General features: G+C 57.7%; 1 protein-coding gene across 4 annotated transcripts; it reads left to right on the forward strand.

The window, feature by feature from the left end:
* The first annotated feature begins 4 nt into the window (after nt 1-4).
* Nucleotides 5-24,728, forward strand: PPP1R7 (protein phosphatase 1 regulatory subunit 7). 4 transcript variants are annotated; one of them, XM_031452615.2, is made up of 11 exons: nt 113-183; nt 2,552-2,613; nt 3,024-3,164; nt 6,004-6,059; nt 6,762-6,827; nt 7,376-7,506; nt 7,859-8,021; nt 9,813-9,929; nt 10,773-10,877; nt 13,805-13,891; nt 24,414-24,728. In XM_031452615.2, exons 2-11 carry the CDS (start codon nt 2,604-2,606, stop codon nt 24,588-24,590), a joined length of 1,053 nt encoding a protein of 350 aa, XP_031308475.1. In that variant the 5' UTR covers nt 113-183; nt 2,552-2,603; the 3' UTR covers nt 24,591-24,728. The 4 variants fall into 4 exon arrangements, with proteins under 4 accessions (XP_031308474.1, XP_031308476.1, XP_031308473.1 ...); XM_031452614.2 differs by lacking the exon at nt 2,552-2,613 and having other exon boundaries at nt 5-183; nt 3,024-3,152; XM_031452613.2 differs by lacking the exon at nt 2,552-2,613 and having other exon boundaries at nt 6-183.
* The last annotated feature ends 411 nt before the right edge of the window (nt 24,729-25,139 follow it).

Genomic DNA, 25,139 nt, shown 5'->3' on the forward strand with positions numbered 1-25,139 from the left:
ACAACTCCCGTGAGGCTGTGGGGCCGCGCAAGCGCGTGGGATTCCATTGGCTGGGAAGGCTCCGAGCTAGGAGCCCTGATTGGCTGAGGAGCCCGAGGCGACAGATTCCGGAAAGGGGAAGAGCAGCCAACATGGCGGCGGAGCGCGGCGCGGGCCAGCAACAGTCGCAGGAGATGATGGAGGGTAAGCGGCCCCGCGGGGCGGCGACCCAAGGGCCCAGCGGGCGGGAGGCGGAAGTCCGTACCGGCCCTGCCCGAGAGAAACGGGCGGCCTGGCTTCGGCCGCGGCTCGGGCCCCGCCGCGCGCGACCCCTGACATCAGCCAGCCGGCGAGCGGGGGTGGCCCTGGACCAGGACCCGGGGCCGAGGCGGTAGCGGTCCTGAAGGGGCGGGCGGCCTGGGAGGCGCCGGACCCAGGGCCAGGGGCTAGCGGCGGCGCGAGCCGAGCGCATGGGTGGAGACTAAGGGCGCGGTGGCCCCGCAGCCCGGGCGTCCGCCAGCTGGTGGGAGCCTCGCACCGAATCTTTGAGTGTGACCCGCGAGGCTGGTCCCTGGACAGCTGACAGGAAACAGGGCGCAGGGCTCCCTGGGACCTGCCCGAGTCAGCTCATTGGTGAACGTGGCAGGGGTGGAGAAGGGTCCTCTCGGAAGCGAATGGGACATGGGGAAGGGGTGACGAGGAGGCAAGAGACTGAGTTATAGAATCGATGGATGGGTTCCTGGGTTCAAAGCTATCATAGTTTCGAAAAGACTAAATTCAATTCTTTCGCTTTGTTCAAAAAAATTGTATGCATGTTATGCATGCGTATAATTACACACACAGTTACCCATGGTTGGAGAGTCGGTGGTGTCTTAGATTGCTTGTGTGCTTTTAGAGCTGCTGGTTCCGTGGGGACTCCAGAAGAGCAGCCAGTGTCTGTGTGCAGAGTGCTAGGGAAGGAGGAGGGGAGGGGAGCAAAGGACGAGTTGGCATGTTTCAGAGCGATGGCCGCTGGAGCAAAGCCAGCTCCGAGCTGAACTTGAGGGATAACTGCACATCAGCCCGGTGGGCGATATGTTGAGGGAGCCATCAAAGATCATTTCAGGGGAAGGAAACCACACAGACAAAGGTGAAGGGGTGTGAAAGAATGTGACCTATTTGGAGGAGAGTTCACCAAGAGTGATAGTGGAGCTGGCAGGAGAAGGTTGTGGAGGGCCTTGGTGGAGGGGAGAAGCACTTGAAGGGTCTTGGACTTCGAGACCTTTGCATCTTTTTAAGCAAGGAAGCAGCTCATCTTACCCCTGTTCTTCCCACCCTCCCGCCTACTCCTGCTTCCTCTTCAGCTGTTTCCAGGTCTTGGGAAATGGCAAATATGAAAGCCAGGTGTTTCCTTCTCGCCCCACTCCAACCCATCCAATTAACAAGCTCCCATGCCTCTACTTCCTTAATGCCTCCAAACCTTTCTTACCTTTCCCACTGCCAGTGCCTTGAGCCAGTCCATTGTCCTCAAGGCCCCAAAGTCACCTTATCTGCTGATCTGCTTTGCCACAACCCTGTCCAGGATAGAGTCCCAAGTTTCACCCTGGCTGCCCTTCATTAGCTAAGGTTCTCCCACCCTGGGCTCGGCTGCACCTGACCATCCCCCAGTAGAACTTGCTATCCCTTAGTCTTGACCACAGAGTGCCCTGTGCCTGGTAACGACTGATTTATTAAATGTCTGCCTGTGTATCCTGCATGTGCTTTTGTGCCTTTTCTAATTTAGTCCTGACAGCAACTCTGAGGTGTAGGTGCTATTCTGGCTCCTTCTACTGATGAGGAGACTGGGGTCTGTCTGGAAAAGGCAATAACATAACAAAGCTGTGTCTTTAGGACCAGATACAAACTCAGGAAGGACCACTGGCATTCCAGAAATTTTTGGAGTCAAAGATCAGATTTGGATTTTAGAATCGGATCAGATTCTCTGGCAGTGGAGAATAGATTAAACAGAGCCAGACAAGCCACAGAGACCAGTCGGGAGGCAGGCAGGAGCCCCGGCAGTGGCCAGGGCAGGAAGGAAGGGAGGGAGCTGGATGTTTTAGAGGTGAATTTCATCAAGACTTACCCAGCAGTCCTTCTTGGGTGCTGCTCTATTAGGCCCAGTAAGAGATACAGAGATGAAACAGAGCTTCTTCTCTTCAAAAAGCACACCCCTTTGGAGATAAGCTGTAGTCAGAGAAAAGAGAACACTCAGTGTGGTTGACTATTCCAAGTAATCTGTTAGTGCTTCAGGTCTTCCAGACAGGCTTCCAAAAGAGGTTGTAAAAAGAAAAAAAGTTAGGAAAAAGGAAAATTATTTGACAATCTTGCCGAAGAATTTTCACCAGTCTGCCACATTTAAGCATTGCCTAATTTATTAATTCAAGAGGTGTTTACTTCCCAGCCTTTCAGAACTTTGTGCTGGTCTCCACGCACCCCGACATTTAGCATCAGTGACCTTTCTTGGGGTCTTTAGCATTCCTGGCTGTCTTCTCCTTTCTCATTAGAGCTCCCCACTGCCCACAGTCTGATTTGAGTTAGTCTTGATTTCTTTCAGAACGTGGGCCTGTGAACTGGGCTGGTTTTCTTGGCCAAATGGATAGTGGAGCATGGATGAAGGTATGTGGTGGGAGGGTCACAGTGGTCCCCTGTGCGTGGGTATCCAGGCCAGCGTGAGCCGAGCAGGAGGTGCTTCTCTGCTGTTACTGTTAGTGCCTTTCATCACAAACCACCAGGGCTTTCAGAACACCTGGTGTCTCTTCACCAGTTCCTTGAGGGCAGGAATAGTATGTCGCTCACCTTCATACCCCTGCGGCTCCCTGCTCTGCCCCCCTAGCCCCCGAGCTCTCCCCTCCACCGGATACCTCAGATGGTGCCGGGGACACACGTGGAAGACACTCAAATGTTTGTTGAACTGAATTCAACAAACGTTTTTGAATTTGACTTACAACTGGATATCAATATGTTACATGTTCCTTGAAGAGTCCCCTGAGGCAGACGTGAGTGCTCACGGGTGCGTGTGGGTTCAGTTGACAGGAGGGTGGAGTCCGAAGAGTCGGGCGATGACGAAGGGAAGAAGCAGAGCAGCGGGATCGCGGCGGACCTGAGCGAGCACAGCCTGAAGGATGGAGAGGAGCGGGGGGAAGAGGACCCGGAAGGTACCAGGCCGAGTTAAGCACCTTAACCTCACTAAGGGAGCTGCAGGCTCTGCTGTGTGGGATCTGCCCCCCCGGGGGTTGGGGGCAGGGAGGCCTCGTGGACGGGAGCAATGGGCCCTCTGATGGGCTCCCTTAGGCTCCAACATTCAGCACTTGCAGGCAGGGTGAAGTTTTTCCTGATTCCCCTGAAGGAAAATACAGTTACCAATAATGTTGATACTAGTGTGTCATCTGGGACAGAACCAAAAAATTGTTTTATTAACCGTGTGTTGGGAAAGCAAGATTCTACATCACATTTGAGCTGGCGGTGCTCTTTCCCGCCGTGGTCGTGTAAACTCGCTTTACTGCCTAGAGAGGCCGCTTCTGAGCTCTGCTCCACTGTGCTTACAGGCCTGAGGGTCAACTCCTAAATTGTTTCAGCAATTAACAATAACAGAGTGGATTTAGAGATGCGAAAACTAAGTTCTCAGCCCATAATGGTGGTTTTTCACCCTCCTCAACCATGATCTAAGCCTTTTTTTGTTTGCTTGCGTAGGAAATCAATTTACATTGAAAAGAATGAGAAAAACCATATGAACAGACAGAAAGATGTCCAGGATATGTCATTAGGTATAAGAAGCAGAAATTTTACAAACAGTACACATGTTAAACCTTATTTTTACGATAGTAATAACAGTACACAGTTTTACCTACTCAGGAAACACGTCTGACTTGCGGCGGCCCTCTCTAAACCACAGGTTTGGGAGGGTCTCTTCTAGATTTTTGTGTAATATGTGGATATTTAAGTGTTAATAATCATACACTACCCTTATGGTAACAAAAACAAAACTAATTTTTAAAATAACATGATGCTCTGTGCCAGTGAAGATGATTGGTAACTATGGCAACCTAATTTTAAGGCAAAAGGAGATTATTACCACAGAAGTACCAGTCATGTACTCTGGAACTCGAGTCGGTATTCTGGAAGTGATGTGGGTGGAATAAGTACATGGAGGGACGGGCGGAAGCTCTCCTTGCTGTCTGACTTAGTCACAAAAAGGTGGGAGTGTCACCTGCCCTCCCATCTGAACACCTGGCACCGTGGAGGATGGGAGAGTTGACGGCGCCCTGTCGCAGGCTCCCCCACAGGTACATGGCTACACAGTAGAGCAGCTGGGCTGGGACCCGCTGGGCTGGATTCCGTGTTCTCTCCTCCAGAATGCTCACTGGCTGACTAGAAGGCCTCTGGGAAGGTGCATTTCTGCTCGTCCTTGGGGAAAGCAGGACTTGCCCCTACCTGTATTGCTTTACGTCTTCAGTTCAAATAAAACCAATTCAGACATGTCAGCTATTACCTCTCACTTATTTTCCTTGAGTTATTTTTTTTAAATGATGAGTGATAGGTCGGGAAAGACGGCTGGGAACTTTGTTTCAGAGGTTAAGCTGACACTCTGAGCAGCTTGCCTGGTGCTGGATGCATTACGAACAGAACCCCTTAGAGCCTGTGACCACATGTCCTGCTTTGGATACCAGGTGGCCTGGACACCCTGCCTTCGTGGTAGAGCCTCTTGCATCCCAACTTCCAGAGTCATTCATGCCGCTGGTGACGCTGTCCTTTGGAGGGGAGCATTTCGGCGTATCTCTTGGTTCTTCCCAGCTTCTTAGGTTGGCTGACAATTTATAAAGCTGTGGCTAAACTAGAGAAAGTAACATTTTTTTCATTAGCCGTTGTTGATCATTATGGAAAAGGCGTAGTGAAAAGGCTGTGCGGTGGATTCAGGCAGTGTGGGGCCTGACTTCTCTGTCAGGCTGCTTCTGCATCAGGGCACCTCCCTGGGGCCCCCAGTTGAGGGCCAGGCTAAGCAGAGGCTGTGAGCCTGCTCTGCGCAGAGCAGAGGCAGCCGTGCTGCAGGGAGGGACAGCAGTGGGGTCACAGCCAGCCCCCCGGTGTGCAGGCTCCCACCTCCCACAGGACCGGTGGCCTGGTGTCTGCAGCAGGAGACAGGAAGCAAGAGCAGGCCCCGGAGAAGCGTCATGCTGCGCATACCCACATCAGCTCAGACACACGTGCTGAAATGCATCCCCATGAACGGAGGAGGGGGGTTCGAATTCAAGGCCGTTAGCTCCACCGCAGGAGCCACGGCCGCTCCCCCTGGGTGGGCGCCCTGCCCCCAGAGACCTGGCTCTCCCAGGTAGAGGGCCTCTGCTGAGATTAGCTCCCTGGCCTCCCAGGCAAGACGTGTTTAAATTATTCAGCTAGGCCCTTTGATCTTGTCTGTTGAGCTGTGCTTCATTCTGGTTTGCTCTTTGCAGAGAGAAGTACTTGTAGATGCCAGGCCACGTTCCAAAGCAGTAAAAGGCACATCCCAGAACAGCTGACATGCCCAGCATGATCTATATTCAAATGGCCCGTTTTATTGCCACAGACAAGAAGGGAAAGGCTGTGGGAGGCAGGCTGCTGCCAGCTCCGAGGCTCTGGCTTCACCAGAAGGTGGCAGTGGGCGGCTTCCTGGCCGCTGACTGGGCTCACCTGAGGCTCAGTCGCCTCCCCCACCCCATCCCCTTTCTGCCAGCAGCTTCAGACTGTTTCCTTTCTTGGGAAGTTCAGCGGCACAGAGGGGAGTTTGGAGACCTTTGCCAGTAGCTGCGTTCGGGAAACTGAGAATGCTTGAAAGGGGACAGTTGCTGGACAGGGTGTTGGCGCGCGGCCACGCCGTCCACGCCCCCAGCATTGCCCCCTCATCTCTCCTCTGCATCCCAGGCGGTCCTGTGCTCTAGGCGCCTGGCTCTCTGCTCTCCACTGACGCCGGGCCTGCTGCCTCCTGGAGACCCGGGGCTCTGAGTGGGCTTTTTTGCTTCTTGTTTTTTTCAGAAGGACAAGAGCTGCCTGTGGACATGGAAACCATTAACCTGGACAGAGATGCAGAGGTAATGCCGCCTGCTCAGCATCAGGGGCACGGCGGAGCCCTCCGGCCACAAGGGCGTCTTGTACGAAGGTGCCAGGTTATAAGTGGTGTCCCTGGAGGAAGCTGTGTGAGCCACCCTTGATTGGGTTAGGTTCCCCGTGTTCTGACTGTTTTCAGTACCGGTAATTGGCATCCCCTTTCTGTTGAACCACTGAGAATCATGGCAGATGAAACGCCTTTGATTCATAGATTGGGCCGAATGATTACATTGTAAATGGCGGGGGGGGGGGGGGCGGTCCTACCACTCCAGCACCTGGAAAGCAGCATGTGTTGACAGTTTGGGGCATGCAGGGGCTACACGGAAGGGCAGAAGCTCCCAGTGTGTGCTGATGGCCCCTGGGGATTCCCAAGCCCACTGCCGGCCACCAGCAGTGACAAGATTGAGCCACCTCCTCAGAGCACAGGCTTTTGTGCTGTGCCAAGGGAGCGAACGGTGCAAGAGAGGGTTTACCATCGTTTGGGGGGAGGGTCAGTTCTACCCGCGGCCACTGTACATCGGAGCCAAAGCGGAGAACATCATGCAGCTCACCCCTGCGTCCCAGGCACCTGCCTGCCGTGGACGCCCTCACCTCCGCCCACCTTGCCAGCCTCCCCGTGGCTCCTGTTCCAGGAAGCACACCTTCGCCATTTTGCCGCAGCTCAGCCAGACTTCTCTTTGTTTCAGGACGTTGACTTGAATCATTACCGCATTGGAAAAATTGAAGGATTTGAGGTGCTGAAGAAAGTGAAGGTGAGTGAGAAGAAGGCGGTCTTTTGCTGAGAGGTGAGTCTGGGACACTCCTGAGCCTGTCCCACCTGGAGAGTGTGGATAAACCGGATCAGAATCAGTTCTGCGTGAGTGACAGTCCTCGCAAAGGAGCCAGGCCGCAGCAGGAGCCGCCGTCCTGCACCTTTTGATCTGAGCAGGGCAGGGTGTGTGGAGCAGTCCCGGGGCTGAGCGGTGCCCCAAGTCAGAGCCTGCCTACAGTCAGGCACAGACCACCTGTGCAGTCCTAAACTCACGTCAGTTAAACCTGTCTTCAGACGGAGCCCACGGAGGCTTCACTCTGCTGGGAAACAGCACCGCCCTCGCCCCAACTTGGGTCTGCTCAGTGCGAGGCCTGCTGCCAGCCTCCCTGTGGGTGTCTGTCCGTCCTCCCCAAGGTCACCACCTTTCCAGAGAACAGGCAATGACAGCCGTCTTCCCGCCCGGAAGGCTTGTCCTGTGTCCTGTAACAGCTGGCACTTTATCCTGGCCTCCCTCTTGCCTGTGTCAGCTGTCCCTTTTGTGTCCCCCAGACTCTCTGCCTCCGTCAGAATTTAATTAAATGCATTGAGAATCTGGAGGAGCTACAGAGTCTCCGAGAGCTGGATCTTTACGACAACCAAATCAAGAAGATTGAGAACCTGGAGGCGCTGACAGAGCTGGAGTGAGTCATGAGTGAGGCCTAGGGAGATACCGAGGGGCCCACCTGCCAGTCTCCCAGAGCCAGCCCTCCGCCCCCGCTGTCAGGCCTGGGAGGCCCGCCCACCGCCGTGCACCTGGCTCCACGGTGCCTTGCTTGCCCGCAGTCTCAGCCCACAAGTTAAACCTTCGATTGGAGGCTTCCAGCGTCTATCAGGGCACCATCTTGTGAGCACAGCATCGGGGGCCCTGCAGGCTGCCCCCTGCCCTCCCCGGGGTGATGCGCGGTCCACTGGGGGATGCACCTCCGCGTTAGCTACATTCTGAGTTCTGTGTGGCCTGTGCTCACTAAAAATAAGTGTTTTGCTTATTCCCAGGATTCTAGATATTTCTTTTAATCTGCTGAGAAACATTGAAGGAATTGATAAGTTGACACGACTGAAAAAGCTCTTCTTGGTCAACAACAAAATCAATAAAATTGAGAACATAAGCACCTTACACCAACTGCAGATGCTGGAGCTGGGGTCCAACCGCATCCGGGTAGGTGCAGGTGTGGCCGGCGGCGGTGTGCCCGGGGCAGGGTGGGTGCGGGGAGTGGCTGGCAGTGCTCTCTGTAGCTGCGGGAGCCCGAGGGCGGGGGCCTGGCCTGCCTCCTGCACACGCGCCCCACTTGCTCCCCGTCGAGATCACGGCAAACTCTCAGCAGGCCGTCCCAGTGACGCTCTGCCTGAGGTGAGCTGGTCAGCCCGACACTCTGCTCCTGAAGACGCTGATGGCTGTGTTTCCTGGCGAACCTCTAGGGATGAAAGGGTCCCAGACGCAGCGAGGCGGCCCGCAGCAGCCCTACCCGCAACAGGGCCGCAGGAGGCAGCTGGCAGCTTGGGGCGTGGCTGGCCCGTCCTCCCCGGGACCGGCCCCTGCGTAGCATCAGAGCCTGCCATTTGCCAGGCTCTGCTCAAGTCTAAGGACATGCAGCCTGGTGTCCTTGGAAGCAGATGGAGCCCTTTACCCAGCTGACGTAACCGCTGGGATGCGCCTGTGGAATGGGCCCTGCCTGGGAGGGCATCACAGGAGGACACATCGGGAATGGGTCTGCCAGCAAAGAAGAGAGGGTTGCCAGGACAGAGTGAGGCCGTCTGCCGCCAGGAGACCACTCAACCCCCACCCCCGCCCTGGCCCCCACAAGGGGCGTAGCACGAAACCTGATTCCCCCCACCCGGCCTTGCTGGGCCACTGAGGGCAGGCTCTCCGAGCACACCTTCCCCTCCCTCCGTGTGGGGAGTGCCCCTCTGTCCAGCTTCTGGAAGGTTACAGCACACTGGCCAGTCCAGCTGAGCCCTCGTGAGCTGGCAGGCTGCAAACCAAGGAGAGCGGTTCTGGCAAAGGGCCTCTGTGCCAGTTGGTGGTGGTAAGATGGCTGAAAATAGCAAAGCAGCACATTTAAAACTAGAGACAGACCCAGATGTCAGCGTTTTATCGTGTCTCCCTACGGAGTGTTCCGAGAGGAGGTGGCCCGTCACAGGCTAACGCAGGCAATGGCAGCTAAGCGTGGCCTCCCTCTGGGTCTTCACCCTCATGGAGTCCCGGCCGTGTCCCGCCGACGGGCCAGGTGACGCACATTCTGCACTTGCTGGAGGCCCTGCTGCGTTACCTAGTCTGCTTATTCAATGTCCGCTGAAAAGTTGATGGTTAACCTGCTTCGAGAGAGCTGTGAACTCAGAGGAGGAGGGAAACTGAGGTCGAGTCTGAGCACCGTTCCCCCCCCACCCCCGGCTGTGGCACCATGGCCTGGGGGGGTGGTTCCAGCCAAATAGTGGAGCACACGGTCGTAGCAGGGAGAAGAAGGAAGGTGACAGGAACTGAGGGAGGGGCCAGAGGGCCCCGGAATGGGGCCCGGGGGACCTGCTCCCAGGAATCCAGGATGGGCGTCCCAGGGTCAGAGCTTCCAGCAGCCCTCTTCTGTGGACACTTGGGCTCTGGGGGATCCGTTTTTAACAGACTCCGCATAGAACAATGTAGTAATGTGTTAACTCATTATTAATTTCAGAACTAACTTTAGAGCTGGGGGCGACTTTAGGAGTCCGCTTGTCTGTGGGTTTTCGAGCTCTGTCCCCACAAACTCCAGAGCTCTGAAAACTCTAGGGTTGGGAGTGAGTCCAGGAGAGCAGGCCTTGATCCCCGCCTTCCTGCTTTCTCAACCCTGTGCTGTCAAGTGGGAGTGCGTGGAAGGTTTCCAGAGTGGAAAGCTCCATGACCAACTGTCCGGGGCTGAAATCCTGGGGCCTTTCCTTTCCCGGAAATCTGACAGCTACCCTGTCCTGATTTTCACAGGCAATTGAAAATATTGACACATTAACCAATCTGGAGAGTTTGTTTTTGGGGAAAAACAAGATCACTAAACTTCAGAACCTGGATGCCCTCACCAACCTGACAGTCCTCAGCATGCAGGTATCCATCCGCCCCACTCCCCCACTCCCCAGGGCCGGGGCTGCCAGGCAGCCCACTTTTATCTCCACGATCGAGGCTTCATTGCCCCATCAGTGAGGGGGTGAAACGCTAGAGTCACAGGCTTTGTACATACGTAACTCACATTGAACTGGAATTTCACTCTTAAGCATCACACTCTTTGTCCTGATAAAAGTTCTGGGTGGTTTTAGCCAGAGAGGCTTGTTCAGCAGGTTGAGCTTGTGCCAGAACCGCACTGGGCTCTGTGGGGGTTGGGGGGCCATGTCCGTGCAGGCCGGGCGGTGGGGGTAAGCACCTGCACATACCTTGTCTCCTGTTCCTTTTTGTCTGAAGCAAACGAGTGGACTCAGACCCTAAAGGCAGGATGTGCTGGGGCGTCTGGGCGCCGGCCGGGTGTGGCGGGTCCCCCAAAGTCACATGTGCCTTTCCAGCAGTTGTTCTGCAGACTTCTTTAGAAAGAGGGCCTTGTGCCTTAACTTGGGTTATAACATGTGCTGAAAGAAATGAGGATTAAATTTACCCTAAAATATTCTGTGACTTTGACGTTGTTGAATTACTATATTAAGTAGCGTAGGCCTCCCCCAAGTAGACAGGAAGGTGAGTTGTTTGCACAAAAGCCTTTAACCCTGATGTGTAAATTTTAGCTAGTGCAGCAGACTTGAAATTTTGCCCTTTCTCTGTGTGCAAGTCCCATCCTGGCAGCTTTAGGTGGAATGCCCTGTTTTCAGGAGTCTCCAAGACCAGCAGCCCCATTTCCTAGAAGCCATTTTGTCGCTCGCCGCCCACGCTGTCCTGACAGCTGTCGGTCTCCCCCTCCCCCTGCAGAGCAACCGGCTGACCAAGATCGAGGGTCTGCAGAGTCTGGTGAACCTGCGGGAGCTCTACCTCAGCCACAACGGCATCGAGGTCATCGAGGGCCTGGACAGCAACGTAAGGCAGCAGGCGGGGGGGCGGGGGGCCCGGGCAGGCGGGCAGGCGGTGGACGGGGCCCCGGGAGGGCGGGCAGCAGGCGAGTGCGGGGCCCTGGGTGGACTCAGGGCACCAGGCAGGTGGCACGCACTGGTTTCCAGGGCCCTCTCCGTAGGGTAGTTGTCCCTCAGGGTTGAAGGTGCTGACCCCTGATGCAGGGAGCCAGGTGGTCCCTGCTCACCTGCTGGGACAGGCAGGCATGAGCGGCCGGGGCCTGAGGGAGCAGAGCTGTGCAGGGCCTGAGCAGATTCACTGCAGGGCTCCCGGCAGCCCTGTGGGCGTTGGGGAGGATTTTTAAAAAGTGAACCCTAGCTGCTCCTGGGTGCCCCCATACCATGCAGGGTTAGCAGGCGTCTCCAGCTCCCCAAGCCCCTGCTCAGCCCTCCCCGCCTCGCTGGCCAGGCCTGTCCCAGGCCCACCTGGGAGGGCATGGCAGGCTGGCTTTGAGCTCCAGGAGGCCCCTGTCCTCTGCTGCCTTCAGGCAAACCTGCTCCTCCTCAGTGCAGTATTCAAGACAAATAAAATGCTTTTACTCGTTCAATTTTACTGTTTTTTTTTTCCTGTTTAGTTGCTAGTGAGTGTCACCATTTTGGTCAGTTCTGTTGTAAACACAGCATTTCAGTCTTAGTTAAGACTCTTTTGGCTTTTATGCCTCAGCCCCTGGGCCTAGTCACCATTAATAATGTTTTGGGGAGAAACTGCCTTCTAAATTTTACTTCACCAACATGTGCATCAAATTTTAGAAGAGCTAGGGCATTCCTGCAATAGGTCTCCTCGCCTTCCTCCTCGCCTTCCTCCTCCTTCCGGTCAGGCCAAGTTTACAGAGCTGGCGTGGAAATGGGGGGCAGAGTGCTGAGAGGTCAGCCAGAGGAGCCGCTCAGGAGATGGCATGCCTGCGGCGAGTCTCAGGCAAACAAGACAGGGTGAGAACTCGGGGTTACCAGCCAGAGCACAACACCGTGGGCTGCATCAGCACCAGACCCTTGGGGGGGGCCTCTGAAACAAAACAGTGTGAGAACACAGTTGTGGCTCTAAAGGCGGTTGTTGTGACCCCCATCATGGTCAGACATGACAGTCTTTCCCCCGAGATCTTTATTCGACCAGAGGCCATGTGTGTCCACCTGCATTTTCTTCTAAGCTTTATCTATTTTAATTTACCTGGGAGGTACTTTTGTGGTGTGAGGTCAGGAAGTAGCGTCTCTTCTTCCCAAATGGCAAACCTGCTGTCTGGACAGTGCAGGCGACTCTCGCAGTGTGCCGGGCGCCGCCTCTGCCCTGTGGCTGCTGCTCCTGTCCCGGGCCTTCTGCCCTGGCCTGGCAGGTGGTGGCATGGATGTGGCCATCTCTGGTGTGCTCGCTCTCCCTACGCCATCCCGCTCCTTTTTTTTTTTTTTTTTTTTTCTTTTTAAGCAGTTCTTACTGGTTCGCTTTTGAACGAGCTTTCAAAACACTGTGCAGCCCCTCAGAAAAACATGATACAGTGTTGAGCGCATACCCGCATCCTTGTGCTCAGGGCTTTGGGGCCAGATCCGGCAGCTGGACACCCCGGAGCTGAGCCTGTGCTTGGGCTGCGCGAGGACCAAGCCACAGCTGCTTTGCGGTTTCTGTGTCTGCACACCCAGCAGAGCGGGTCAGGGGCTGGACCTGGCCTGACCCACCCTGCTGCCCACTGGGCTCCTCTTTGCAGAGTTCTACTAAGTCCCTGTTTGCTCCAAAACCCCCAAGCTCTGCAGACAGGAGCCTCCTGGCCCGTAGACATCACCCTGATCTGAGCAGCCGTGTGGGCATAACGCAAGCGGGCTAGGGGAGCCCTTGGAGCCAGAGACGGGGCCCGGGGCATCAGCATCAGCAGGGTTGCTGGCTGCCTGCTTGTGGGGGGCGGGGGCAGGTGTTTTTATTTTATTGAGACTTTTTTTTAACTTTCCCTTAAGACTTGGTTTGGAAGCAGAATCCCAGGAATGCAGCAGGAAGTGTGACAAGGGAGCCCTCAGTCAGAACCGGGCAAAAGTAGGGGGATAAATTCTGAGGGGGCTGTCAACCCACCTATAACGTTTCCCTTCTGATTTTAGAAAAACTTGCCAATTGTTTTTTCAAACATACTTCAGCCAGCAATGCAAGTTTTAATTAAAAGACTTCATTTTCACTACAATCTCACTCTGATAAATTTTAAAACTCTGATCTTTAAAACAAATATTCCTCAGGCTGAGCTGATACGTATTGGAAAGTAAGTATCTGCTGGGCGCTTTTGAGTCGAGTCCCCAGCGGGGCCGCACACCCCTTCTCGCCCCGCTAGCTGTAAGTCCCCGGCCCGCGCTGAACCCGCTGTCCCTCAGGCCCAGGCCTTCCTCTGTCCGCCCCTTCCTCCTGGTGGCCTCTTGCCAGGAGGAGGGCCCCTTCCAGAAGCCTGGGTCTGGGCCTGGCAGCACCATCTCCCCTCGTGCCTAGCAGCTTCTTGCCCTCACAACACCCGGGCTCCTCATCCCTAAATGAAAGGAATTTTGTTCTGAGCGTCACTGGAGTCGCACCGAGTAACTATCGCCACTCTTCTTTGTGGTCAGCCCTTCTGCTCAGGTGCCGCAGCCTCCCAGAGCTTTCGGGCAGGTGTTCTCTGCTTCTCCCAGGACAGCTCTCTGTGGGGTCCTTGGGGTCTCACGGAGCCAGTTTCAGATCCTAGTGAGAATGAGAGCTGCATAAGGTGGTTGTGAGGATTCTGTGTGTAAACGAAAGCAGGGGCGGGCGGTGGGCAGGGTCCGCACCTGGTTCACACGCGCCTGTCCTGGGAGGCGGAGGTCAGCCGCCTCCGGCTCCGCGCCCAGGCCCAGCGCTGTGCTCATGGTCACAGACTCTGAACTGAGGTAATCTACGAAACATTTATTTCCTTATTTTAGAACAAACTCACAATGTTGGACATTGCATCGAATAGAATCAAAAAGATTGAAAACGTCAGCCACCTCACAGAGCTGCAGGAGTTCTGGGTGAGTGGAACGCGGGGCTGCTGATGCTTCAGCCGGCTGGTCCCACCGAGTAAAATGTGTTTGAGTTGTGGGAGGGGCTCCGCCTGGAGCCCTGGCTGGAATGAGCTTGCGGGCGAGTGGGCTGTTGTGGGACTTCGGCCCTGCAGTGTTGGTGTCCCCGGGGAGCTTGTTGCAGATGCGGGATCTCGGGCCCCAGCCCACCGCAGATGCAGGTAGAATCAAAATCAGCTTTTTAACAAGATCCTGGATGACTGTCCTGCACACGAAGGCGTGAGAAGCCCTGGTCTGTATGTGCTTAGACCCTCAAACTGCCATGAGACTGGAGGGTCTCCAAACCCAGCCCAGAGGCCAGTGTGTCCGGGGCACAGAAGTCCCCGCAGCATGGGAGGACGTGTTGGGTGGGCTTCTGCAGGCGCTGTGCCGGCACTGGCCTCGTGCTCGTCCTGTGGTTAATGCTGCGCTTCCAGGACTGGTGTCGCAGAGCCTAGAGGAGGAGAAAGATGTGAGAAGTCTGGAGCCGCCTCTGAAGGCGCATGACCCAAGCTGAGGTCCTCGCTGCCAGGACTCCCCGCGGGTGTACTGGGGCACGTGCGTTGCTTGTGCCCAGCTCCGCCGCCGTGGCCCTGCAGGTGTTGCTGTGCACCCGCCCTGTGACTGCGGTGTGCTCTCTCTGACCTAGGGTTCCTGCCGAGGGTAAGGCGTCCTCCTCCTCGTCCGGCTGCTCCGCTGGCCCTGCTCACATCCTGTGTGTGTTCCTGGGCTCGCCTTAAGAGCTCACCCAAGTTTCCCTAGAGCACAGGTGGCCTGCTGTGAAGATGCCCTTGCCCCACATTAACAGCACTGGGTCTCGGGTGCTGTCGGGCTGTGATGCAGAGCAAGTCTGGGAAGACCAGAACCAGCCCTTGAAAGGCGAGGGGAGACAAGCGAGCCACCCTGAGCCAGGGGTGTGGTGTGCAGCCCACCCGCGGGGACGGGGTGGCTGGGTCAGCAGGTGGGGTTGGAGTAAAGGGGTTTGGCCCTGAGGAAGCTGAGAAACCACGGGAGAATAAGGAGGCAGAGACAGAGGGCCTGGGCGAGAAGGAAGGTGTGTCTGGGAGAACTTGGGGAGCAGTTTGGGAAGCAGTGGTTCTGAATGCGTGGCTCTGTCTGTGCCCAGTGGAGCGTGGGACCTGGGTCTGGGACTGTACGAGGCACCCTGGCCATCCGGGGCAGGAAGGCTGGCAGCCCACCCTGGGACACCCAGAGGAATCCCGCGTCTCTGGCCACCGCAGACAGCAGAGCGGGCAGTTTGCACAGTGCTTTGTGGTGTCCAGGCTGGTTGCCTTCTGGTCTGATGGTCACAACAGTTACCCCATTTCACAGCCGAGGGGTGACTTCCAGTGGGGAGGCCACCTGGCCAGGAACGTCCCAGCTCTGCCCTGTGCTCATACCCACGGGGGAAATGTTCTCAGCCACCAGCTGGCCTCTGAAGGAGGAGCAGGAGACCTGTCTCCATGAATCTTTAATGACCCTAGTTCTGCACTTAACTGATTTTCTGTCTGTTCTACCGAATAGTGATGGAAGAATATTGAAATCTCTGAACCATGACTGGACTTGTCTGTTCTTCCAGTTCCCTCAAGTTTTTCTTCTTGTAAAGGAAGGTTTCTATTAGGTGCACGTGTGCACGTGCGTTGGGGATTGTAGCATCTCCCTGAGGGACTGCCTTTATCATGTGCAATGTCCCTGTTACTGTCCTGTCCCCTTGTCCCAGCAGTCCACCTGTGTGCTGTGGCTACAGCGTCTGTCCGAGTCCTGTTTTCAGGGATGCCTTTCTCCATCCATTTACTCTTAACCTGTGTCTTTAAAATAATTAAAATGTGTTTCCTGTGTTGGGTTTTGCCTTTTATCCAGTCTCACAATCTCTGTCTTTTAAGTTGAGCGTTTGCTTACGTTTAATGCAACTGCATTTGGTTGCATTTTGTGTAACGGTTGAGTTTTGAGTTGAGTTTACTGTCTTTCGATTTATTTTTCTCCTTTTATCGGGCCCGTCTATTTTTGGTTTATTTTTCTTTTTTCCTGCCTGCCTAGATAGAGGGGGGAAAATTTTTTGTGTTGTATTTTATCTCCACTGACGACATACTTGCTTATACTTCTGTATTTTGTTTATTCAGTGGTTACTCTAGGAATTGCAAAAATGCGTTTTTAATTTATCACAATCTGTCTTCAAATAACATTGAATACTTCACATACAACGCAGGGCCCTCACCACGGGGAACCTCCGCTGCTCCGTCCAGTGGCCGCCGTATCTGTCTGTTTTACTTTTAAATACGTTGTAAATCCCACGATACATTATGTCAAACGACTTTTAAAGGAATTTTGAAACAAGACATCTACTCACTTGACCATTTCTGACGCTCTTCCTTCTTTTGTGTACTTTCCACCTGGCGTTTCCTCTCCACCTGAAGAGTTCTAACTTTTTTGTGCGCAGCCTGCTGTAAACCGATCCCTGCAGCTTCGGCTTGTCTGGAAAAGCCTCTCTGCGGTGCCCGGTTGCTGAAGGGCGGTGCCGCAGCCCAGCGCGGCCGCGCGCCGCCCCCACCCCCCCGCCCCACTGCGCTCGTGTCCGTCCCCACCCCCACCCCGCCCCACTGCGCTCGTGTCCGTCCCCCCCACCCCGCCCCACTGCGCTCGTGTCCGTCCCCCCCACCCCGCCCCACTGCGCTCGTGTCCGTCCCCACCCCCACCCCGCCCCACTGCGCTCGTGTCCGTCCCCCCCACCCCGCCCCACTGCGCTCGTGTCCGTCCCCACCCCCACCCCGCCCCACTGCGCTCGTGTCCGTCCCCCCCCACCCCGCCCCACTGCGCTCGTGTCCGTCCCCACCCCCACCCCGCCCCACTGCGCTCGTGTCCGTCCCCCCCACCCCGCCCCACTGCGCTCGTGTCCGTCCCCCCCACCCCGCCCCACTGCGCTCGTGTCCGTCCCCCCCACCCCGCCCCACTGCGCTCGTGTCCGTCCCCACCCCCACCCCGCCCCACTGCGCTCGTGTCCGTCCCCACCCCCACCCCGCCCCACTGCGCTCGTGTCCGTCCCCCCCCCACCCCGCGCCACTGCGCTCGTGTCCGTCCCCCCCCACCCCGCCCCACTGCGCTCGTGTCCGTCCCCCCCCACCCCGCCCCACTGCGCTCGTGTCCGTCCCCCCCCCACCCCGCCCCACTGCGCTCGTGTCCGTCCCCCCCCACCCCGCCCCACTGCGCTCGTGTCCGTCCCCCCCCCACCCCGCCCCACTGCGCTCGTGTCCGTCCCCACCCCCACCCCGCCCCACTGCGCTCGTGTCCGTCCCCACCCCCACCCCGCCCCACTGCGCTCGTGTCCGTCCCCACCCCCACCCCGCCCCACTGCGCTCGTGTCCGTCCCCCCCCACCCCGCCCCACTGCGCTCGTGTCCGTCCCCCCCCACCCCGCCCCACTGCGCTCGTGTCCGTCCCCCCCCCACCCCGCCCCACTGCGCTCGTGTCCGTCCCCCCCCCACCCCGCCCCACTGCGCTCGTGTCCGTCCCCCCCCCACCCCGCCCCACTGCGCTCGTGTCCGTCCCGGCCGCTCTTGCCCCGCCCCCCGGCCGCCCTCGTCTGCTGGGGGGCGGTCGTGCTCTTTCCCTCCGGCCGCGCTTTACGTGCTCTTTTCGTCACTGTTACTTTCTGCAGCTTGAGTGTGATGTGCTAGTTCTGGCATTCAGCGGCGCTTTTTGGATCTGTGAATTTACAGTTTTCATCAAATGCAGAAAACTTTCGGAAATTATTATTAAATACAAAGGGAAAAATTATTTCCTGGAAGATTTTTTTATGCTCTCCTTCCCCGTTTCTTTCTGAAAATCCAGTTACACCTGTGTGTGCTACGGGTTGGCGGGCCGATCACTGAGGCTCCGCCCGCCCCCGCTGCTGGCCCATGTGGTTCTGCGTGGTTCTGTCCCTCTGGCTCCGGGCCGTGACCGCCGCCGGTCCACCGTTAGGCCCACGGAGTCAGGCTTTTATCTCAGATGTGCTTTTCCACTCTGAGGGAGCATTTGGTTCATTTTTGTAAATCCTCTTTCTTTCCTCGTGTTCCCTCGTCCTCCTTCCCTCCCATGGCTGGACAGGGTTTATTAGACGCTGAGCATTGTGATGTTGGATTATTGAGCGTCTGGATTTTTGCTGCTTTCCTTTGAAGTGTGCTGGACTTTTTATCTGGCAGACAGTTAAGTCCCTGCTCGATGCTCCTGAGGCTACGAAAGCTCTCCTGATCTTTTCACAGTGAGTCTGAGAGGCCTGTCCCCTCGGGCCAGGCTGCCCTGCTTCCAGGCCGTGACCCTTCTCGGGACTGTGTGGACACCCAGGCGTTCCCCAGGGCTCTCCACACTGGTGGTGAGAAAACAGACACAGCACGCCCTGCCTGGGCGCGCGGCTTCTGGGCCACTGCTCTTTGGCCTGTTTCACTTGCCTCCAGAAATTCCAGCTACTCTGCCTCCCCCACCTACAGCCACCCCCGGACTCAGCGTGGCCCCCAGGCTGTGCTTGGATCCCTCCCTGTGTTCCAGAAAGTGCCTCCAGGCAGAGGCCAGGGTGAGCACAGAGCACGGCCATCGGTGTCCCTCCCCTCGGGCACTGTCCTGGGTTGCCTGTCATCCAGTGTACAAAGAGAGTTGTCTCATATACAGTGTCCTGCTCTAGAGTGTAACCAAAAGGGCCAGTCCAGCCCCAGTCACTCGTCACGGCCTGTCTGTGACTCTCGCCTCTGTGGAGTATAAGCTCCACCTCCCCAGCCATGTGGTCGTGCCTGACGCAGACCTGGTTGAACGGGGGAAGGACATAGGAGGCATGGCGGGGCAGTTGGGAGCACATGGAGAAACGTGCCTGCAGAGACACCAGATGAGGCCAACGCCCTTGTCTTGACGGCGGCCCCACCATGGCATCTCACAGTGGAGGACAGAGGGCGTGAGCTGGCAGCCACGAGGGTGCAGTGACAGTGCTTGTAGCTACAGGAAACACTGCTTACGTCATTAATTTTTTTTTAAATGCACTGAAACAGATGTGATGTTGCTGCCCCCAACACCTCAGGTGTCCCACCAACGTCCCCACAGCCACACGTGGGGACGGAGAAAGCGCCACCTTGAAGCCTCCGCAGGACCAGGCACTCTGCAGAAGGATGCTTCTTAATGGAGGACAACAGGACCCGGACACGCGGCAGCGTGGCGTCCCCGAGTCTGGCAGCAGGGCAGCTCCAGGTGTGCACAGAAGCAGGGGGACGCAGCCCATCCTAAGGGGGAATGGCGTCAGGAGAAGCCAAGGTGAACGATGGCCCCCCACCCAAGTCCTGGCACTCCCACTGCGGGTTCTCCTCCCCGCGCATGTGCCAGCCTCAGTGACTCGTCCTTGACAGGCCGGATGCGGCAGCAGGGACAGGAGTCCACCTCTGCGGGGGTCCTGGAAAGACCAGCTGTGCCCAGGGGGCCCTCTCCTGCTCTCTCTCGAACCCCCAGCCTTATGTGAAGTAACAGGCACCTCCTTCGCTGCCAGCAACATACAAGGCACACACCCCCTTCGTCGGGGCGGTTTTATTGTTGAGAGATGCATCTTGAGAATTCTCCCACAACTCTGCTCTGCTTAAAATATTACTGAACTTGAGAAGAGTAGATGTAAAAATTCTATGTAAATATCAGCCAAAAACCCCCAGACACTGTAGTGGGAGGTACACACTCCTGTGAAGTTTGGATCGGAACCATGAGACAGTCTGCCGGGAACACCCCATCCAGGGCAACGTTCTGACAGAGACCCAGCGGCTGATTCAGGCGGAGGTCACTGAAGAGCAGCGTGTTTGCACAGGTGCCAGGTGCCACCCCGCCGAGAACTTGCTGATTGCAAAGGGGAAGTGTGCTCCCCAGAGTCACCTGGGGTCATAACTTGTCCACGTGATCCAGCTTGTCATCCCTGACAGTGGGGCAGCCTAATGCCATGTCCTCTGATGTGGTTCGTCTGTGAAGCATCCCTGCCAAAAATGCTTGATCTGATCTAACCAGGCATTGAGACCTGACTCCAGTTTATGGGAGGCACAGGGACCAGAGGGACAAGCTCGGGGACAGCCAGGAGACAGGCAGACAGGTCCAGAATGAGGACTGCTCTGCGTTTCTTTAAAAGTCAGTTTCATTTAACAGAAAAAAACTGAGAAGGAGGTGGGGAAGGGCCTGGACTAGAAGAAAATAAAAGTTGTATCTTCTGTGGAGAGATTCTGGAAGAAGCCGAACATCCCTCAAAGGTCGCACCCCGACGCCGTGCTCATTGTGAAGAACTTAGACAAACATAAAGGCCACTTTTTTTCCCCAGTGTGGATTCGACACCGGTGAAGGATTTCGAGTTCCATTTTGGAAAAACACAAGAATAAGCGTCTGCAGAGCTCTGTGTTGGACACATCCTTTACAGCTGCCATCGGTGGTGAGGGAGGTACCCAGGGCCACCTCTGCCGGCCAGACCGCGGCACGTCCTGGAGTTTGCAGAGACAGCCACCACAGGGGGCGGCTGGGACGCGGACGCGGGGAGCACCATGACATGCAGCAGGGAGCACACAGCGTGTGGCGGGGACCCGAGACTGGAGGAGGAAGGGGCGGCGCCGGCCGTGAGCCCGGGGCAGCCGCCAGCAACACTGCAGAGCTGCACTTCCCCCAAGTGATGTGACGTCGCTGCTTTTGCTGAAGGAGTACACGCTGTGGGTGCTTCGAGGTAACGGTGTCTAAGGGACGCGGCCTTTTTAGTGACCCCACAGCGGGGGGTCTTCCTGTAACCACCCCGCTGCCACCACAGCCGTGTGGACAGGCCCTCCCGCAGCTCTGGCTTCACACACGGCACCTTGGCCGCAGGGACAGCTCGCGTCGTCCAGATCTGTGATAGATTCACGCTTGCCGGAAAAGTAACGTTTGAGGATTTGTCCTGAAGGAGCTGTCCCCTCTCCAGAGGAGGCACCAGGGGAGCTGCCTGGGGTCAGGTCCCTCAAGTCTCTGCCCTCAGAAGCAGGCTCAGGCTGTCCTCAAGGAAACCACACTGGACCCACATGAAGTCCTGCAAAAGGGGCTGGCCTGGGAGGCCTTGCGCCCTTTGTCCTCTGGGAGAGCCATCGCCTGCAGTAAGTTGTGAACAACAGTCTGGCTGTGACAGTGGACCTCATACCAGACCAGGCCCCACCATAAACACAGAGACGAGGCAGCTCTCCTCGGGCAGAGATAGTAGGCAGGTCCTGAGAACAGGGAAGCTCAGAGGGAGCCCTGCTCTCTGCCTTGAAGCAGTTTCCAGAACAAGCAGCTCTGGAGCTGAAGAAGCAGAGGCCAGAGTTTACGGCAGCTGGAGTCGGGACAAGCTGCAGAGAGCTGTGCAAAAGGGCCCTGGAGCCCCACGGCCAGGGATTGCCTGTCACTGTGGCCGAAGGCTGGGCAGTCTGGGCACAAGACCACCGGCTCAAGGCAGGGAGCAGAGCTGGGGCACAGTGGAGCCCACCCCTGCCCGGGTAGGGATCTCACATCCTTGGCGTCTGGCTGCCCCAGCAGTCTGGGCCACGGGCTCAGATGCAGCCCCTCTGAGCCCACGGTCATAAAGCCCCCGGACGGGCTCCAGCAGAGTCTCCAGGGGAGGCCGAGTTTGGCTCCAGCAGAGTCTCCAGGGGAGGCTGAGTTTGGAGTCAGGGCCCGGACCTCCTGGAGACCCGCCCTGATGAAGCCTGAGACCAGGCCTGTGTCACTGGAAGGAGCTCAGGGGTAAGCGAGTTTCGTCCACGGCCGCCGGCCTCTCCCCTAGCCTGGCCTCGCTCTGCCGCATGGCACCATCAGGGCCATCTTCCCAGCGACCCGCCCCATGACTCCTCATCTGTAGAGAAGCCACGACTCCTTCCAGCACAGCTGGACGCCCACCCCCTCCAGTGCCCATCTCACCCGGCCGGCCCCAGGAGCCACCTCCAGCAACCCGGCCCCGTCAGGACCTGCCCCCCTACCGCCCCCGTCTGCTGCCTTCTCTCTGCCCGTCCTCCTCCCCTCCCTTAGATCCCGGACCCTGTGGTCATCACTGCCCACCCCCGCCCCGTCACACTCACCCAGACGCTGCACACAGCAGTAGCGGGACAGAGGGCACTGATAGGCTCGTCCTGAACGTGCTGACTTCAGTGCTAACCCCGGGGCTCCCCACCGCCAGAGGTCAGCGGGCGCCTGTCCACCTCTTTCCCCGGGTTGGTCTCCTCTGTCCTCATGACTCCCCTCAGCCGACATTCTTGCTGAAGTGGGTGCCCCACATTCGCGGCCCCCGTCTGCACCCTCCCGCCACCGCAGGCGGAGGGTCCTCTGAGCCAGCCCTCTGTGTCTGAGCCCTCCCTCCCCACCCACCACCTCCTGCTCCCGCAGGTGTCCTGCCTGGCTGTCCCCTCAGCACCACCCTCTTTCCTGGACCCCCCCTAGTCAGGCATTCTCCCACAGGGACCCGTTTGAGGGTCTCTCCACCAGTGGAGACAAGGCTGGGTCAGTGTCCCCGCCACCCCATCTTACTTCCCAGTGGACCCTTGACCACTGCTCTCCCTGAGGCCCTCCTCCCTTGGCCCGCAGGATGTCACTCTCACCATTTGTCACCCAGTCACCCCCGGCCGTCTTTGCTGACCGTCCTGGGTTGCGGCATAGCCTGGGGTTCGGTCTGGGGACTTTTCCCCTCTTCTCTCTCCTCACAAGCATGTCCAGTTGTGTGACTCTGGCTACCACATACGTGCGCACGGCACCCACATCTGTGTGGACCCCAGTGTCTGTCCTGGACCCAGACTCGCGAGTCCAGCTGCACACGCCACATGGGCAGTGCTGGGCGCCCGCCTGCCCCCAAAGCATGAGGCATCCAGACCTGACCGTGTGACTTCAGTCCCCGAGCTCTCCTCCATTTTGCTCAAGCTCAGTCAGCATTCACTCTTGTCTCAAGGTCTTTGGGTCAGAAATCTTGGAATCTTCCTTTATCTCTCCCTTCTCTTACGCACCACATCCAGTGCGGCGTCTTAACTCTACCTTCAAGATCGATCCAGAGTCCAGCACTTTCTCAGTTCTGCTGCTCCCAGCTTGGTCCCAGCTCCCGGCCCCCATCACCTGCGCCGGGAAAGCAGCCACCTAATCTGCAGGCCTGCAGCCCACTCTCCGCGGAAGGGAGTGGGCCTTCCAAAATTTCCAGCCTGCCAAGGGCTCCTGTCCCACTGAGGACTCAAGTCCCCAGAGTCCCCACGATCTGCCCCGTCCCGTCCCTCCACTCCTGTCCCCCCACACCGCCTTCCCCACCGAGCCCCCCTCACACAGAACAGAGCCCGTTCGTAGCAGGTTGTCGGGCCCTCGTGCAGCGAGTCAGCATCAGAGAAGTCACTGTCCCAGTGTGTTTCAGGCCCAAAGGCGACGCAGCAGCCCAGGCTCCATGCGGACCGATGTCATCTTAGAGCAGTGAAATCCAGGGTCCTTTTATGAGGCAGCCCAGTGCCTGTCCAGCACTCGGGCCCCCACACAGCCCCCGACGTGGACCACTCTCGTCAGACCTTCTCCGGGTGGAGCTGGAGCCTCGCATCTCCTACAGGATGATTCCTAGAGCAGAGCTGGGTGGGGGTTCAGGCCAGCACCCTGCCCTCCGCAGCAGTGATGCAGGAGCCCACACTGCACCTCTCTGCCCCACGCCGCGCCCACAGCGCCATGTGGCACAGGGTCAGCCACACAAGCCGGCAGGCGTCTCGGCTTTTCTGGGAGCCTGGAGCCATGGGTGATCCCCCCACCCCACCTCCCATGCACCGCCGAGCCCCTCCCCACCTCTCCCGCGTCCAGAGGCCGTTCTGTCTGTTCACTTGTCCCTCTGCCGTTGCTTTGGAAACAAAGAAACCAGGGCGACCGGCGCCCAGAGTCCCCGGCTAAGAGGCAGGAGGATCCCCTCGAAGGAGTGCCCAAGCGTGGGTGCAGACGCCGTGACGGGCGCTATGACCAGGGCCCTTCTTGCCCTATTCTGGACGGTGGTCTGAAGGCCAGAAGGCTCCTCATGGCCGTGGCGGGTGCCCTGGTGGGCCTTGGCAGAGCTGGGATGGGGACATATGCCCTGCCCTGAGCCCATCCTGACCATGCATGTTCTGAACTCAGCCATCGAAGACGCTTTGCACACAGAAATGGGCAGCAAGCCCAAGAGAGGGGCCACTCGGGGCCGAGCCGTGAGCATCGGGCCGCCCGTCCTCTGGTCTGCTGACCGTGTTGTAATCAGAGCACAGAGCCTGCCTTGGGAACCAGGACTAGGAGCTGGTGTGTAGGAAGTTCAACCGAACCTGCTTTAACACTTTGCTGGGAAGCCGGGTGGGGCTGGGGTGCTATCAGCCTCTTCTCTCTGCTGCTCTGAACCTAGACCTACCCTGCGGGGTGACGGCCGGGTTAGGGTGGCCAGGACATTCCCAGGGTGATAAGAGGCCCCGGAGGGGCCAGGTCGCGGGCTCAGGGCTCTGTGTTCTGAAGGCTCTCCTCATGCATGTACACGTGTGTCCCCCCAGATGAATGACAACCTCCTGGAGAGCTGGAGCGATCTGGACGAGCTGAAGGGTGCCAGGAACCTGGAGACGGTGTACCTGGAGCGGAACCCCCTGCAGAGGGACCCCCAGTACCGGCGGAAGGTCATGCTGGCCCTCCCCACCGTGCGGCAGATCGACGCCACCTTCGTCAGGTTCTGAACCTCACCCCCCCCCGCCCCCACCCACTCTTGTCAGAAGAACCTCCAGCCACGGTTTTTTAATCCAGCTGCTGCCCCTGAGGTTGTCACTGTATCAGCAGCCACAAACCCAATGGCAATAAAAGGCACTGAGTGAAAACTGCCTGTGTGGTGCCGCTCACCTGGACGCCAGTACTGCCCGCATCCCCGCGCCCCTGGTTAGCCATCCTCACCCTGGAGCCGCACATCAATGCTCCCCACCCAGTGCTGTCTCCTCCTCTCACAACCCCGCTGGGAAGGGTGAGACGGCAGGGCTGGGAGCATGCTGCCCGGGGATGCTCGGGGGCCCAGGGCCTGTCAGCCGAGAGCTTTCCAGTCTAAAATGCGCCAGCTGGTGCCACAGGGTTTGAAATTTCATACATTAAAAAACAAAGCCTCAGGTGAAGACAGCTGTGCCCCTGGCACTGTCCTGAAGAGCGGGGCCACCCAGTGCCCCTGCGGTCCTCGGGGTCGGTGTCCCCGTGCAGTAGAGGAGACGCCTCCCACACTCGCCTGCACTGTGCGCGACCCA

Source organism: Camelus dromedarius, chromosome 4 (assembly GCF_036321535.1).
Source record: "Camelus dromedarius isolate mCamDro1 chromosome 4, mCamDro1.pat, whole genome shotgun sequence".
NCBI lineage: Eukaryota > Metazoa > Chordata > Mammalia > Artiodactyla > Camelidae > Camelus > Camelus dromedarius.